General features: G+C 56.4%; 1 protein-coding gene across 1 annotated transcript; it reads left to right on the forward strand.

The window, feature by feature from the left end:
- Nucleotides 1-182: 182 nt before the first annotated feature.
- On the forward strand, nt 183-15785 carry LOC129472543 (rho guanine nucleotide exchange factor 19-like). Its single transcript, XM_055262287.2, is given in 17 exon segments — nt 183-435; nt 953-1085; nt 8462-8640; nt 8643-8904; nt 9328-9609; nt 9776-9884; nt 9960-10036; nt 10206-10485; nt 11034-11043; nt 11115-11248; nt 11345-11497; nt 11761-11890; nt 12005-12079; nt 12253-12342; nt 12510-12670; nt 14870-15028; nt 15529-15785. Coding segments are annotated over 15 exon segments (2322 nt in total). The 5' UTR covers nt 183-435; nt 953-1085; nt 8462-8490; the 3' UTR covers nt 15779-15785.
- The last annotated feature ends 577 nt before the right edge of the window (nt 15786-16362 follow it).

Below are 16362 nucleotides of genomic sequence, written 5' to 3' on the forward strand. Positions count from 1 at the left end.
GTGGGCGGGACGCTGAGGCGGGAGGGGCAGGGCTGTCTGGGAAGCACCGCGCTGAGCCTTGGTGAGGGAGGCCGGCCTGGGAGTGGGCGGGTGCTGAGCCTTGGTGGGAGGGGCAGGTGCTGAGGAGGGAGGGGCGGGGCCTGGCTTGGAAGCCGGGAGCCGAAACTGGACGGGTGGGGTGGGGCCTGGCTGGGGTGCAGTGAGCTGATTCTGCCCCGGACAGATGCGCGGAGCTGGCTAGGGTACTGGCTGAACAGGCAGGGCCAGATTCTAGGGAGAAGGAGGGGAGGATATGCAGGGTTCGGAGTCGAGATCCGAGAGCCTCTCCAGACCCCGCAACCCAGATACAAGGCCTCTCGCGACGCAGGAGTGAACCTCGCCCTCTTCCTCTGGAAGCTGCTGGCCGTGCATCTGGGCTTCATTATCGCCTTCGAGGTAGGCTCAGCCATCTGTCTTGGACAGACTTGGTTCCAAGTTCAGGCTCTGCCGCCGACCGGCTGGAAATTGGGATATATTATATAATAGGATCTACTTCATAGGGTCGTTATGAAGGTTCGGTGTCAAGCATTTGCACTGTGTCTGGCATGTTGTAGGTGCTCAATGAATTAATATCACAAATAGTAATAACATTATCTCTTGGCAAGAGAAAGGAGAAACGAGAGGAAGCACTCTCCCACCAGCTTTGCTCTTTTACAAGCCCTGCCCTGACAGGGTTCCTAGTGTTAAGGGGTTCGAATCATACCTCTGTGTGTTTGGGCAAATGGCAACCCCTTTCTGCTTCTGTTTCTTCACTTGTGGAGTAGAAATTACCCCCAGCTCATAGAGTTGTTGTGAGGATTAGATGAATTAATATCCGGAAAACCTTCAGATTAGGGTTTGGCGCAGGGTAAGCGCTCCATGAGTTAAGATCGCCAAGGCAATCATTCTCTCTTTTTGGTCCCCTTCTCCCCAGCATGTAGTGTTCTTCTTCCTGTGCCCCAACGCCCGGCTTGTGCCCGATGTGCCAGCCCTAGCTACCAAGATAACCGCGCGAGCGCTACCTGGCCAAGCAGGCGGTGGCAGACAACCGGGAGACGCTGCTTTCAGTCAGCAAGGCAGGCGGACCCCGGCCCCACCCGCACCATAATGACCATAATGACCAGCCCCTTGGCCTGCCCTCAAGCTTTAGCTCAGCCCTCTCAAGTTCAGCACTCTCTAGCCCCGCCCCCTTATTTGGCCTCGCCCATTGGAGGGATAGACTGGACTCCCTGTAGTTTCCGCCTGTTCCCGCCCATTATGAAGCTCCGCCCCCGCCAAGCCCCATTTTCTACTTTATCTGCAAGCTGGGGTAGGGGGCTCTGCTCTGGAGCGCCAGCCTGCTCAGCCTGACCAAGCTGTGCTCTATGTCCGCACAGGGGACGCAGGGGCGTCCAGGACGCAGGGGCGAGTGAGGCAGGGCTGCCCTTCCAGGACCCTAGGTTCCCCAGAATGCTCCTCCTATTGGGGTCCTCTGGCTTCCAGTTATGCATCTGGGGAGTGTCCCAAGGCCGGCCCGGGAGTTGGATGAGAGGATTGGAGTTCCCTGGAGACCTCCAGACCTGCATTGCTACCCTTCCGTGTTCCTTGCCTCCTGGCCTCTGTGCAATGCTGACAATAAACCTGTCTCTGCGTCCCAGCCTGCCACTTCTCCATGGCCACCTGATCCCCACCCACACGGTGCAGTGTCTCCTCACTATATGGCAATGCTCTAGAGAGCCAAAGTGAACATGGGGGAGCAGAGGGACCCTAATCACTCTGAACTTAATGGCCGTCAGTTGGTAGCTAAGGAAAATACTTTGGGGCTGGGCGCGGTGGCTCACACCTGTAATCCCAGCACTTTGGGAGGCCGACGAAGGCGGATCACCTGAGGTCAGGAGTTCAAGACCAGCCAAACCAACATGGAGAAACCCCGTCTCTACTAAAAATACAAAACTAGCCAGGCGTGGTAGCACATGCCTATAATCCCAGCTACTCAGGAGGCTGAGGCAGGAGAATTGCTCGAACCCGGGAGGCGGAGGTTACGGTGAGCAGAGATTGCGCCATTGCACTCTAGCCTGGGCAACAACAGCAAAACTCCGTCTCACAAATAAATAAATAAATAAATAAATAAATAAATAAATAAATACTGTGGGGGACTAGGGCACGGGCCAGCCATGATACCTCTGCTGTGTATTCCAAGCCTGTAGTGTATGAATAATAAGACCAATAAGAGTTTAGTTAGGTCAGCCGAGACACCCCCAATTAGACTTTCACACACTTTTCACCATGAGACCCTCCTAAAAGCCTGGTGAGGCAGTACCAGGCAGTGGTGAAGGATTCAGGTTGGTGGTGGGGTCAGACAGACCTGGGTTTCTTTTCTTTTTTTTTTTTGAGACAGAGTCTCGCTCTGTCACCCAGGCGGGAGTTCAGTGGCGTGACCTCAACTCACTGCAACCTCTGCCTCCCCACCTCCCTGGTTCAAGCAATTCTCTTGCCTCAGCCTTCCGAGTAGCTGGGATTACAGGTGTGCACCACCATGCTCGGCTAATTTTTGTATTTTTTGTAGAGACAGAGTTTCACCATGTTGGCCAGGCTGGTCTCAAACTCCTGACCTTGTGATCTGCTGGCCTCGGCCTCCCAAAGTGCTGGGATTACAGGCGTGAGCCACTGCGCCCGGACTATTTTTGTATTTTTAGTAGAGACAGGTTTCACCACATTAGCCAGGCTGGTCTAGAACTGCTGACCTCAGGGGATCCACCCACTTTGGCCTCCCAAAGTGCTGGGATTACAGGCGTGAGCCACTGTGCCCGGCCAGACCTGGGTTTCAATACTAGTCCTGCCCCTTATTAGCTGTGTCACCCTGGGCAAGTTATTTAATCTCTTAAACCTCAATGTCATCTATAAAATAGGGACTTCATAGAACTGATGAGAGATTTCAAAGGGATAATGCTCCTGACTTAACTTGTACAAGCCTCTTAAACAGTTGGCCCCCCATATCCTCAGGTTCTACATCCTTGGGTTCAACCAACAATGCATGGAAAATGAAAATAAAAACAAAAAATAACAAAAATAATGACAATAAAAAAATAATGCGAATAAAAAACATTACAGGGTAACAACTATTTACATAGCATTTACACTGTATTAAGGTGTTATAAGTAGTCTAGAATTGATTTAAACTGTACTGGAGTGCCGGATGTCGTGGCTCATGTCTATAATCCCAGTACTTTGGGAGGCCAAGGCTGGTGGATCGCCTGAGCCCAGGAGTTTGAGACTAGGCTGGGCAACCTGGTAAGATCCCGTCTCTACAAAAAATACAAAAATTAGTCAGGTGTGGGGGTGCACACCAGTGGTCCCAGTTACTCAGGAGGCTTAGGTGGGAGAATCACCTGAGCCCAGGAGGTCAACGAGACTGCAAGCGAGCCCTGTAATTGCACCACTGTAATCCAGCCTGGATGACAGAGTGAGACTCTCTCACTTGAGTACATTTTATTTTACTTATTTTTTGACAATAAATACATAAAATAGACTGGGTGTGGTGGCTCACGTCTGTAATCCCAGCACTTCGGGAGGTTGAGGCAGGTGGATCACTTAAGGTCAGGACTTCAAAACCAGCCTGGCCAACATGGTGAAACCCTGTCTTGACTAGAAATAAAAAAATTAGTAGGGTGTGGTGCCATGCGCCTGTACCCAGTTACTGGGGAGGTTGAGGCAGAAGAATTGCTTGAACCTGGGAGGCAAAGGTTGCGGTGAGCTGAGATCCCACCACTTGCTCCAGCCTGGGTGACAGAGCAAGACTCCATCTTAAAAACAAACAAATAAATAAATAAATTAATTAAATAAAATAAAATTTACTGGAGGATGTACAAAGGTTATAGCAAACACTATGACATTTTATATAAGGGACTTGAGCAGCCATGGATTTTGGTATGGGAGGGTTCTAGAACCAATTCCCCACAGATTCTGAGTATCAGGGGACAACTGTACTCACCTGATAAGTGGTAGCAGTATCTACCTGACAGGGTCATGGTGGAGGTTAAATGAGTAAATACATGTGAAGTGCTCAGGACAGTGCCTGGCACCTAGTAGGTGAACAATAAGTTAGCCTCATGAGTATTAGTATGTGTATACATCTGCATATTAATATTAGGTGCTTGGTAATTGCTGGGAGCTCAAACAGATGGCAGGTAGAATTAGGGGAAAATGCAGCTTCCCCTTCCACAGGGTTGGGAAGATTGCATGCTGGGCATAGAGCATGCCCTTCTTATTGGAGGCGGTTTGACTTGGCTATTTGACTTGGTTTATTGAGGGCTCAATTGGGATAGTCTGGGAAGGCTTCATGGTGGAGGCGGCCACTGGAGATGGTGGGGCAGGTCATTCCAGGCAGTGGGAAAGGATGGGCCATTTGCAAGCAGCGGCTGTACTAGACGAGGAGAGGCCATCCAGGATGATGCCGGACGTCACATCATCAACTTTCAGGATTGATTTCTGTCTCCCAGTCATAGGGCTGAGTGTTCTCATTTGATAGACGTAGTCATAGGATCAGAGAGGGTCATCAGGGTTGTCAGGGTCCCTAAGGAGTGCAGGGCTTGGGAGGCTCTCTGTGAAGCTCCCAGGATGCTCCCTAGCTCCAAGAAGTCCCCTGAGCGTGCTCGTGTTTGGGAAGCTCCAGAAGAGTGGTGGCCTGTCTCCTAGGAGCAGAAGCACTGCCTCCCCCATCTTTAGGACCTGGGTGTAGGGTCCTTTAGAGCCTCACTTGGGCATAGGACTCCCATTGTTCCAGCCCCCCTCTTGTACCCCAGACTAGCCAAACCGGTTCTGGGGAAGGGGGGCGGGGAGCAGGCACGTTGAGACAGCCGCCTGCCTCTCTCTGCAGGGTTCCCTCCTCCTTCACCTCCCCCTCCCTGCCCCACACAATACCCAGGAGCTTGCCTTGCTGGGTTCTGGGGCCACGCTGACATGCTGACATCGCCCCCTGAGGACTCGGCTGCAACCTCAGAGCCCCCAGGGTGTCCCGGAGCCCTGGACCGTGCTGGCAGCTGGACGGAGCTCCCTGGCTGAGGTAAGGCCCCACCTGGGTGCCAGCAGTCCCATTCTCTTCCCGCCAGTTTTCCCCGCTGAGTGAGCCCTTTGTGCTGCCCGCCTGGTCTCTGATCCTGGCCCTGACCCACTATGGCCTTCTGGGGCTCTGAACCACTTGGCCTGGATCCCCTTTCCAGCCATGACTTCCCACCTGGCTTTATTCCTTAAAGGGCAGAGAGGCCCTGGCAGGGTACCCGCTCTCCTAGGCAGCAAGGCAAGGGGCACCTGGGAGGGGGCAGGGAAAAGCTAGGTACAGGAGGCCAGAAACACTTTTTCTGATCATGGTGGTGTCCAGGGAATCTCTGGCAGCCTTGTTAAGTGGGCCCATCGTCTTCTGTAATTAGCAGCGCTCACCAAGGGTACTTTCCTCGACCCCTGCCCATCCTTCTTGGCCCAGAGACATTTATGATGAGACATGTTTCTTACAGAGGGCATTGGGTGGTGGTGCGGTCCCTTAGGAGCCACTTTACAGATGGGAATACTGAGGCCAAGGGATGGGCTATGAATTGCCTAAGGCTACACAGCTGGTCAATGTCAACACTGGGCCTCGAAGCTTGGGCGGGGGTTATTCTCTTTGGGCTCCAGAGTGGCCTTTGCCTAGTAGACACTAGAGTATCTATCCTGTGATCGTGCCTTGGGAAGGTAATGTCCCTGCTGTCTGGGGCCAGTTCTCTTTCTGAGGTCTTTGTTTTTTCTAACAGAGATGAGCTACACACAATATGAACACAGCTTGTCCCTCTTAGCTCCCCAGCATTGAGGTTGGGTGGGCCAAACCCCTGGAGGGCCACAGGGCTGGCATCCCAGCTAGATGGGTCATTCTTATTACCCCTTGGCTTGAGCATAGGTGGAGGCTGACACACTCCTGACTTTCCCGCTAGGGACCTGCCTCCAGCTTCATCTCCCCAGGAAGCCTTCTATGTCCCCTCTCCCCACATTCACCTAGCCTTCTCCTCTGCGGCCTTAACTGGGGATGCTCCTGCTGCAAAGCCTCCATGTTTTGCCTACTTATCCCTCTGAACCATGGGAGAGAGGGTCCCTCCCTGCCCTCCAGGGGCTTCCAGAACCCAAGTGCTAGAATCTCCCAGCACACAAGGGGGCAGGGGGCATGTGTACATGCCTGCACATGTGTGCCCCCAGAAGCAAGCGGGACTTCTGTGTCGAGGACTCCTGACTCCTGCAGAGAAAGAGACCTGTCTGTGGGCAGGGGCCTCCTTCCACACACTCCTGCAATATAATGTGTGTCTCAGCCTCGCTCCTTCATCTTCCCCATCGGTGTGAAGGCCTGAGCTGCCTTCTGTCTAGAGAAAGACTGATGATAATAAAAATACTATCCTATCTGCCAGATGAGGAGACTGAGGCTTAGGGAGACTTGCTCAGATGGGCACTCCTCAGGCTACAGGGACAGAGGCTGATGGTACAAGCCAGAGTGGCCACCGTAGAGAGGGCCCCTTTGGAGCAGCCAGTCCCCTTCTTCCCACCCTCCCAGGCAGCGGGGTGAAGGGAGCAGGGGGAAGCAGTTGAGAAGCTGTGCAGAGAGACTGGGGCCTGCCATAGACCCAGCCATCTCTCACTGGGTCCTCTTCTGCCTCCCTGTCTCCAATAGTGACTGACACTGTCACTGTTCAGGCCAAGGCTTTCCCTCTAAGTGCACTAGGTATTTCAGCCATGGAGCAGTTACCTATTACCTCCTCCAGGAAGTCTTCCTGGAATACCCAGGTTGAGTTGAGCCCAGCACCCTCCTCTGATGGTTCCTCTGGCTTGGCTCTTGCTAACCTGGATTGTAACTGTTTTCATTTTTGGCTCTCCCACTAGACTGGCAGCCCACGGGCATGAAATGTTTGTCCATCTGTCTCCCTGGATTTTCTGGGCTTCATCTACGTCTCTGAGGATCTGGACGGCCTGAAATTGTCAGTGTCTCTGTCTCCATCTCTGGGTCCCTGAATGTCTCAGCATCTGTGGTTTTTCTGTTTTCGAATGTCTTGGGGTCTTGGTTTCTGAGTTACTGGCTAAGTGGTCTTTGTTTCTCTAGGTCTCTCTGTCTTCATTTCCTGGCTCTCCTGGTCCTGCTAGGCTGGGCACTGCCCCTTTGGCCTGACGGAGCCTCTGGGGGGTCCTGGCTGCCCGGCCTGCCCACATCGAGGCCAGGCTAGGGTAGGCCCCCGCCCAGCCCGCTGCCTGCTCCCTCCCTCCCTCCGTGCTTGCCTCACCACAGGGTTTGATGAATCAAACTCTTTGTCTGGGTGGGATCTCCCCCAGCCAGCTGGGCAGAGAGAGGGCTTCCCCTGCCGGAACAGCCAAACAGCATCAGCAGCGGGCCTGGGCCCAGAGAGGTGAGGGGCTGCCAGAGGGAGGCTGGCAGAGGGCCACAGGGCAAGAGCTGCAGGGGCTTGGGCCTCTCAGATCATCAAGCCTGCCCTGATCGGAGGGCTGGCTCCGTGGGGATAACTTCCTGCCCAGAAAGGACCCATCCAGCCTGGCCCACCCAGGGGCTGGAAGCTGGAGTGGGCAACAGCCCCTCTTTTGCTCCAAGCCGGGGGTGCTGGGGCACCTCCCTGAACTTCGGGAGGGCCCCTGCCTGATCTGGGTGGTGGCCCGCCTGCCAGTCCATGACCCTCCCAATCAACTTGGCATGGGTGTGGGCACCACTCAGCGCTGAAGGCCGCAATTCTGGGCAAGGGTCGGGGGATGGGGGGAGAAACATCAAAGCAAGGCCCCGTGGGCTGGTGTGTGTCTGCATCCTGGGGTGTGCATGCGAAGGGAACAGGAGGGTGAGAAATCTTGGGTGCCTATGTAAATATCGGACAGGTCAGCGTGTTTGTGAGGAGTTGTCTGTGAATGTATGTGGTTGTGTAAAAATGTGTGTGTCTGTGACTGTGTGAGCCTGAGTTTGAAATGTCTGTATCTGTGAAAGTGTACATGTCATTCTATACTTGGGAGAAAATGTAGTGTGGATGTATATGTTGGGACGTGGATTTGTGTGACAATGTATGTATTTGCACGTCTGGTGACATGTCAGTGTGTTTTAGAGAAGTACAAGGTGGTTAAAATCATCGACTTCAAAGCTAGAATGGCCAGGTTAGAATCCTGGCTCCACCATTTACCAAATAACCTCTCTGTGCCTCACTTTCCTCACCTACAAAATGCGGATAATAAGAGCATCAACTCAACAGGGTTGTTGTGAGGATTAAATGAGATAATATGTGTAAAGTATCATTCAGGCAATGCCAAGCAAGTATCAGCTATTTCTATATAATCAGACATGTGAGTGTGTTTGTGGAGATGTGTGCACACAAGTGTACACAGGGGTTTGTCCAGGCCTCCAGGGGTGGTGGCTTACTGGCCAGCCCCACTGTCCTCTGTCTAGGTCTGATCTCTTCTGCAGGGCCAGGTGGGTGGCAGAGCAAAAGAGGAATGGACTGTGGGCCACCTGCTACCCTCCAGCCCCACCTGACTGGGCCACTTGGCATTGCCTGCTGCCCTGTAGCAGTGTGCCAGCAGGAGAGTCTGTCCTTTGCAGAGCTGCCCGCCCTGAAGCCCCCGAGCCCAGCGTGTCTGGACCTTTTTTCCCTGTTGCCCCGGAGGAGCTTCGGGCTCCTGGCAGCCGCTGGTCCCTGGGGACCCCTGCCCCTCTCCAAGGGTTGCTATGGCCATCATCCCCAGGAGGCTCAGATACAGAGATCACCGGCAGGGGGATGCAGCCCAGCAGGGCTGGCAGCTGGCCACACTGTCCTGGTGCCCAGCCCCCAGCTCTGGAGGGACCCTGGAGTCCCCCACACACACAGCCACAGCGCCGGGCCAGCCACGGCTCGGAGAAGAAGTCGGCCTGTGAGTCACCCTAGGGGAGGCGGGTGTGGGTGCCACAGCAGGGGGGATAGGGGAGGGGCTGGGCAGCTAGCTCCTTAACCTTTATGTCCCAAGTTTCCCCCAAAAGTCAGGACAAGTGGTAGATTAGTGATAAGGAAACTAGCGGGGCTCAGGGAAGGGAAGTGACTTGTCCAAGGTAATGCAGTGAGTGAGTCACCATTCTGGGCAGCCTGATCCCTCTGCCTACTGCAGCCAGGCCCTGTGCACTCCTTACCCCTCTCGTGGACCCCAGGGCTCTGGGGACTAGATGCTAGCAGAAACACAGGCCCTTCCCTCGGGCATGGCGCCTGAACCTCCCCAGGTGCTCAGGGCCAGGGGAAGCAGCAGGGAGGAGGTTGGGGGAGACCCCAGCCTGTGCTCTCACTCCTTGTCCCCCAACCCTAGGGCGCAAGATGCGGGTGTACCAGCGTGAAGAGGTCCCCGGCTGCCCCGAGGCCCATGCTGTCTTCCTAGAGCCTGGCCAGGTAGTGCAAGAGCAGGCCCTGAGCACAGAGGAGCCCAGGGTGGAGCTGTCTGGGTCCACCCGAGTGAGCCTCGAGGGTCCTGAGCGGAGGCGCTTCTCGGCCTCAGAGCTGATGACCCGGCTGCACTCTTCTCTGCGCCTGGGGCGGAATTCAGCAGCCCAGGCACCCATCTCTGGGTCAGGCACCGGAGTAGCCCGGGAAGGTACCAGCTCCTCCCATGGGCCCTGAGGGCAGCCAGATGCCGGGTGGGGGTGGGGGTGGGGGATGCCCACTCACCGGCCGCCTGAGGCCGTCAGGGTGCCCGGGCCGGGGCCCAGGCCCCAGGCCCACTCTTTGGGCCCCTCACCCTCAGTTCTCGCCCTTTCCAGGGAAAGCATCTGGAATGGAGGCTCGAAGTGTAGAGACGAGCGGGGACCGGGTGTCGCGGCCAGCCCCTGGTGACTCACGAGAGGGACATGGCGATTGGTCCGAGCCCAGGTACCACCTCCCGTTTGGGCTTGGTCCGAGACAGGGTGCAGGCGAATAAGAGCCTTGACGCTCTCTCTTTCCTAGGCTAGACACACAGGAAGAGCCGCCTTTGGGGTCCAGGAGCACCAACGAGCGGCGCCAGTCTCGATTCCTCCTTAACTGTACGTAGGAGGGGGGTCCTTGGGAGGAGGTAACGGAGGAAGCGGAACTGTGTCCAGATATCCGAACCGCGGCAAAGGTTAAGTGACGCGGGCTCTTGAGGGAATCAGGGAAAAGCCGGGCAGGGGCTGGCGGGCGCCCCACGGTCTCGCCCGCCCGTCTTTCCCCCAGCCGTCCTCTATCAGAAATACAGCGACGTGGCCAGCGCCCGCGAACTGCGGCGGCAGCAGCGCGAGGAGGAGGGCCCGGGGGACGAGGCCGAGGGCGCAGAGGAGGGGCCGGGACGGCCGCGCGCCAACCTCTCTCCTAGCAGCTCCTTCCGCGCGCAGCGCTCGGCGCGAGGCTCCACCTTCTCGCTGTGGCAGGATATCCCCGACGTACGCGGCAGCGGCGCCCTGGCCACGCTGAGGCTGCGGGACTGCAAGCTGCAGGACTGCAAGCTGCAGGAGGTGTGCGCGCGCGGGGACCCGGCGGGGCGGGGGCGGGCCGAGGAGTACGCGGTCCGGGGACTTAGCGGGAACCGGGCCATAGAGGGAGGGGGACACACAAAGGGGGTTGCTGGCGCGACTGTCCGCGCGGAAGGTTGGCTCTAGGACCTGACTACAGGAGGCCGTCTGGAAGCGAGGACAGCTAGCCGCTGAGCGGGAGGCGAGGGGAGCCAGGCTTGGGTGCGGGTAGGGGGCGAACCCAGCGGGACGAAGCCTAGGATAGGACAGGGCCGGATGAGGGGCAGAGCCATTGGGAGGGGAAACGCCTAGTGGGCGCGGAACAAGGCGGGGCCAGGATCAGGGACGGGACCTGGGATGGGCGGGGCTCTGGGAAGACCGCGTCGGGGCGGGGCTTAGGGGAGGGGCGGGATCGAGGACAAGCAAGGCTTGCACAGTTGCCCGCGGCGGGAGGTGGGTCGCCGGGCCCTCCTGGCGCCAGATTAGGAGTGGGGCTAGAGAAGGGGCGAGGACGCGACGTGTGGCGTCCTGGGGTCCGGGGATGCGAGGCCAGGGCCTCCGAGGTGAACTGGCCCGGCCATTTCGACCCCGTGTGCGCTCTCCCTCAGGCCAAGTTTGAGCTGATCACTCCGAGGCCTCCTACATCCACAGCCTGTCGGTGGCTGTGGGCCACTTCTTAGGCTCTGCCGAGCTGAGCGAGTGTCTGGGGGCGCAGGACAAGCAGTGGCTGTTTTCCAAACTGCCCGAGGTCAAGAGCACCAGCGAGAGGTGAAGAAGTGGTCTGGCCTGGCCTGGGGTGGGGACCGAGCCTGTGGTTGGCCAGTTCCCAGATCTGGGGTCTCCATCCTGGCTCTGACTCCTCAGGTTCCTGCAGGACCTGGAGCAGCGGCTGGAGGCAGATGTGCTGCGCTTCAGCGTGTGCGACGTGGTGTTGGACCACTGCCCGGCCTTCCGCCGAGTCTACCTGCCCTATGTCACCAACCAGGCCTACCAGGAGCGCACCTACCAGCGCCTGCTGTAGGGCTGGGGGCTCTGAAAGGGGCGGGGGCGTGGAGGGAGTGTCAGGCAGGTGTAGGCACTGAGGGCTGGGTGATGCAAGGTGACTCTGGGAGGGGAGGGGTCCCTGAAAGGGTCTGTGTGACCAGGATAAGGTGAGATGCAACCCCAAGGGGCAGTAAGGATGTGCTGAGAAGCTCCCTGAGGACCCCGTGGATGGCCAGGGTTGTGGATCCCAGGAATTCAGGCCTACCTGTGATTCCAGAGCCCTCCCCATTTTCCAGCCTGGAGAACCCCAGGTTCCCTGGCATCCTGGCTCGCCTGGAGGAGTCTCCCGTGTGCCAGCGTCTGCCCCTTACCTCCTTCCTCATCCTGCCCTTCCAGAGGATCACCCATCTCAAAATGTTGGTGGAGGTACCTCGAGGGGACAGGCCACAGTGAGGGCTGGGCGAGGGAGATACACCTGTGGGCGGGCCAGGTCTCAGGGGAGCATGAGGCCTGCCTCATTGTGCTGATCCCACCTTCCAGAACATCCTGAAGCGGACAGCACAGGGCTCTGATGACGAAGACATGGCCACCAAGGCCTTCAATGCGCTCAAGGAGGTGAGCTGGGCAGGGCAGGGTCTACTTGGCTCCTGAGGCCTCCCTGGACCCCCAGCATGTATCTAAAACAGCCCCCAGCTGTCAGAGTCTCCGGTCCCCAGACAAGAGTCTGAGGCTGGGCTCTGGGAGCCAGAGTTGAGGGGCTGCAGGTGACCTCCCCACGGCTCCCCCAGCTGGTGCAGGAGTGCAATGCTAGCGTACAGTCCATGAAGAGGACAGAGGAACTCATCCACCTGAGCAAGAAGATCCACTTTGAGGGCAAGGTGTGTGTCTGCAGCCAGCGGGATGGGGACCCCAAGGGGCAGCTCTTGTTTCTTCCTTGCCCTGGGGGCTTCAGGCCAGTTCATCGCTGCCCACACCCTCCCATCTACCATCCTGTGCTCTCTGCCTGGTGCCCCTGGGCCTGACCCATCCTTCTCCATCCCTCTAGATTTTCCCGCTGATCTCTCAGGCCCGCTGGCTGGTTCGGCATGGGGAGTTGGTAGAGCTGGCACCACTGCCTGCAGCACCCCCTGCCAAGCTGAAGCTGTCCAGCAAGGCAGTCTACCTCCACCTCTTCAATGACTGCTTGCTACTGTCTCGGCGGAAGGAGTGAGTTGGGGCAGTCGGGGGTGGGCGGGTAAACTGGAGCCAGGCTCTTTTCCTCCCCACCACTAGGCTTATGACCAGACCATCCCTGGGCCTGGGAGCCCCTGCCTGTGCCAGGGTAGGCTGCCAGGGCACCCTGAGATTTGGAGGCTCCTGAAGCAAAGGCAGAGATGTGAGACAAGTCCATGTTCCAGAAGGGAGAATCAAGGGCTAGACTGTATGCCGAGGACTTGGAGACGCTGTGAGCTTCAGCCAGTAAGAGCAGATACTAAGAGCATAGCCCTGGAGTCCCAACTCTGCCCTGAGTCACAGCTGTGCCAGAAGCCAACGTTTACTCAGTACCTACTCTGCAAGGCATGCTACGTGTATTATTCCCATTAATCCTCCAAATACCTCCCTGGGAAATAGGCTTCTCTGTTACTGTCAGATCGTGGAGCTAGTAGGTGGGGGAGCCGGGAGGATGCCAGCTCTGTCTGATGGCAGCACCGTGCCTGGCTCACAGTGAACTCTTGCTCAGTATTAGCTGTGATTATTATGAGGAGTGAGGTAGAAGACTGCCTGGATAAGGTGAATGGGATAAAGGATGGACATGTGGGCTGGGCACAGTGGCTCACACCTGTAATCCCAGCACTTTGGGAGGCCAAGGTAGGAGGATCACTTGAGTCCAGGAGTTCAGGAGCCCAGGAGTTCAAGGAGTTCAAGACTAGCCTGGGCAACATAGTGAGCCCCCATCTCTTAAAAAAAAAAGGATGGACATGTTATGCTATGAGAAGAGTTCATTCCTGATTTGTTTGTTCATTTAGTAAACAGTCACTGGATCTCTGTTCTGTAGCAGGCCAGTGCTAGGGACATAAATATGAATGAGACTTGTTTTCTGCTCACAGGAGATCTCAGACCAGTGAAAATACATCCTGATAACCATATCATTACGGTTTTGATGGAAGAGTGTACTGCGGTAGTTCCTGGTGTGGAGTGAGAATCAGTAAAGCTTCATAGAGGACAGGACATTTGAGCTGGGTTTTGAAGGATGAGTAGGAGTTTTCCAGGGAGAGAGGTAGTTTGAGTGCAGTACAGCAGAGTCATAGTGGTGTAGAAGAGCAGAATGTGTGTTTGGGAATGATGAAGCCTAATGTGGCTGGATTTGTAAAGGAGAAAGGCAGCGGAGGGAAGTTGGGATGTTGAAGGTCATGGTAGAGAGGTTGGACTTTTTCTGAGGCAGCAGGGAGCGTGGAGAGTTAAGCAGAGGGATGATATTTTGCTCCTGGCCGATTTGGAGGATGAACTGGAAGGGGAGAGGCCAGAGGGTCTTGCAGTTGCTCAGGAGAGTGTAGATGCTCCAGAAGTGGCAGGGTACTTCAGGATAAGTGGATTCAAGGGACAATAAGGAGGAAAGACAGGACATAGCTACCAGGTGGGTGTAGGGGGGATGGAAAGGGAAGAGGTGGGCATGACGTCTGAGTTTCCTCTTGGGCAAACTGGTGGGATCTTTCACTGGAATGGAGAACAGTAAAGGGGATCTGGCTTGGAGTGGGAGAAGCTGAGTTTTTTTTTGATGCCGAGTTTTGTTGAATGAGTTGACATCCATGGAACACCCTCCACCCATCCTGCCTACGGGTACTTACTGAGCCCAAATTGTGGGTTAGGCAGTATCAGACACTGAGATACAGTGGCAAAGAGATGAGGCTCAGCCTTCATGGGGCTTATGTACTGGGAGAGAGTTAGACACTCCTCAGGGGAGCTGTCCAGTTGGCTGTTCGGAACAGACGCTTGGGAGAGAGGTTCAGAGAGAGGTCGTGAATCACTTGAACCTGGGAGGCGGAGGTTGCGGTGAGCCGAGATCATGCCACTGCACTCCAGCCTGGGAGACAGAGCGAAACTCTGTCTTAAAACAAAACAAAAAACCAAAAAACAAACAAACAAAAAAACAAAAAAAAAAGAGAGAGAGAAAGGTCGAAAGCATGCTTGGGGCTCAGGGACTGGTCTCCATCACCTCCAGCCTCCACCAGCAAGCCAGTGGGGAAGGAGCTCTTGGTTCCTTGTGGGGACTAGCAGCGCTCTATCCAGAAGCAGGACCCTGTGAGAACGCTGGCGGGGCAGGCAACCCCTTCTCCCCGCTTCCAGTCAGAACCCACCTGATCCCAAGGGTGGGTGCCTGGAGCCAGGGCCCAGGCCAGGCTGACCTCCCCTCCCTCGGTCCTCCAGGCTAGGGAAGTTTGCTGTTTTCGTCTATGCCAAGATGGCTGAGCTGCAGGTGCGGGACCTGAGCCTGAAGCTGCAGGGCATCCCTGGCCACGTGTTCCTCCTCCAGCTCCTCCATGGGCAGCACATGAAGCACCAGTTCCTGCTGAGGGCCTGGACAGAGTGAGTGGGCCTGGGTATGGGGAGAGAGGAGGCTCCCCCTCCCCATGACGGGCACCCCTGGGACATCTTGGCCTTGTTCCTCCCCAAGTGCTCAACTCTTCCCTGACTTGGGCAGGACAAAGGGGCAGAGGGAAGGGCTGGAGGCCAGAGCAGGGGTGCCTGCCCCACAGGTGATGTCAGGGGGCTGCCACCTCCTCCTCAGCCTCTGGGCATCTCTTGGATGTAAACCTCCACACCCTGCTATCTCTGGCTTCAGGACTGTGGCATTAGGAAGGATGGGGGTAGGGCTGGCATCCAGGGGGTTCTGGGCCTGTTATGCTCAGAGCTGGGTGGGGCACGGGCTTGGGAACAGGGTTGTGGGGTGGGCCTGGGGTGGGGCAGACATGACCTGGGTCCTAGGCCTGGACATCATGTCCGGCTCCCCTAGCCTTGGTTTCAGCACCCTGCCCTGGGCAACTGCGCTTTGCATATTGTGACAACTCAGCTTCCCCCTTCCCTAGAAGTGAGAAGCAGCGATGGATCTCAGCCTTGTGCCCCTCCAGCCCCCAGGAGGACAAGGAGGTCATCAGTGAGGAGGAAGGTAGTAGCTCATCCCTGCTGCTTGCATCCCTGGGCTGGACCCTCGCCCGCTCTCCTCCCCTCCCATCCTGGGTGCTGTGTTGCTGGCAGGGCTATGGGGAGAGAGATCAACTTCTGGGGCAGTCAGGGGTAGCTCTGAGGAATCTTGAAGGCTGGGCAGAACTTACATAGCACAGGTGGACTCTGTGTCCACAGGCGCATCCTGGAGATCACAAAGCCTTCATAGCCTCCCATTTCACCCCTGTTTTACAAGTTAGAAGAGAGGTTCAGAGATAAATGGACTTGTGTAAGTTCACCCAGCCAGTAAGTAGCAGAGCCGAGACCAGAGCCCGGGTCTGTCTCCATCTTTGTGTCAGTTGCAAACAAGACAAGAAGCAGCCGGAGCCAGGGTATGAGGGGTGGTGGGGGTAGTGGTGGCGGGTGAGGGATCTGCTCAGTTGGAATAAAGGTTCCTCCTTTGGGTGTGAAGTGCGGCTGGTAAGCCAGGGTGCAACCTAATCATAGAGAGCCTTCCTATAGTGGCCCTAGGGAGCTATTGAAGGTTTGTTTGGGGTGTTTTTGAGACAGGGTCTTGCTCTATTGCCCAGGCTGGAGTGCAGTGGCATGATCATGGATCACTGTAGTCTCAACCTCCTGGGCTCAAGTGATCCTCCTGCCTTAGCCTTTTGAGTAGTTGGGCACAGATATGCACTACCACACCTGGATACCACACCTTTATTTTTATTTTTTGTAGAGATAGGGTCTTGCTATGTTGC

The sequence above is a fragment of the Symphalangus syndactylus genome, chromosome 22, assembly GCF_028878055.3.
Source record: "Symphalangus syndactylus isolate Jambi chromosome 22, NHGRI_mSymSyn1-v2.1_pri, whole genome shotgun sequence".
In the NCBI taxonomy this organism is placed as follows: Eukaryota; Metazoa; Chordata; class Mammalia; order Primates; family Hylobatidae; genus Symphalangus; species Symphalangus syndactylus.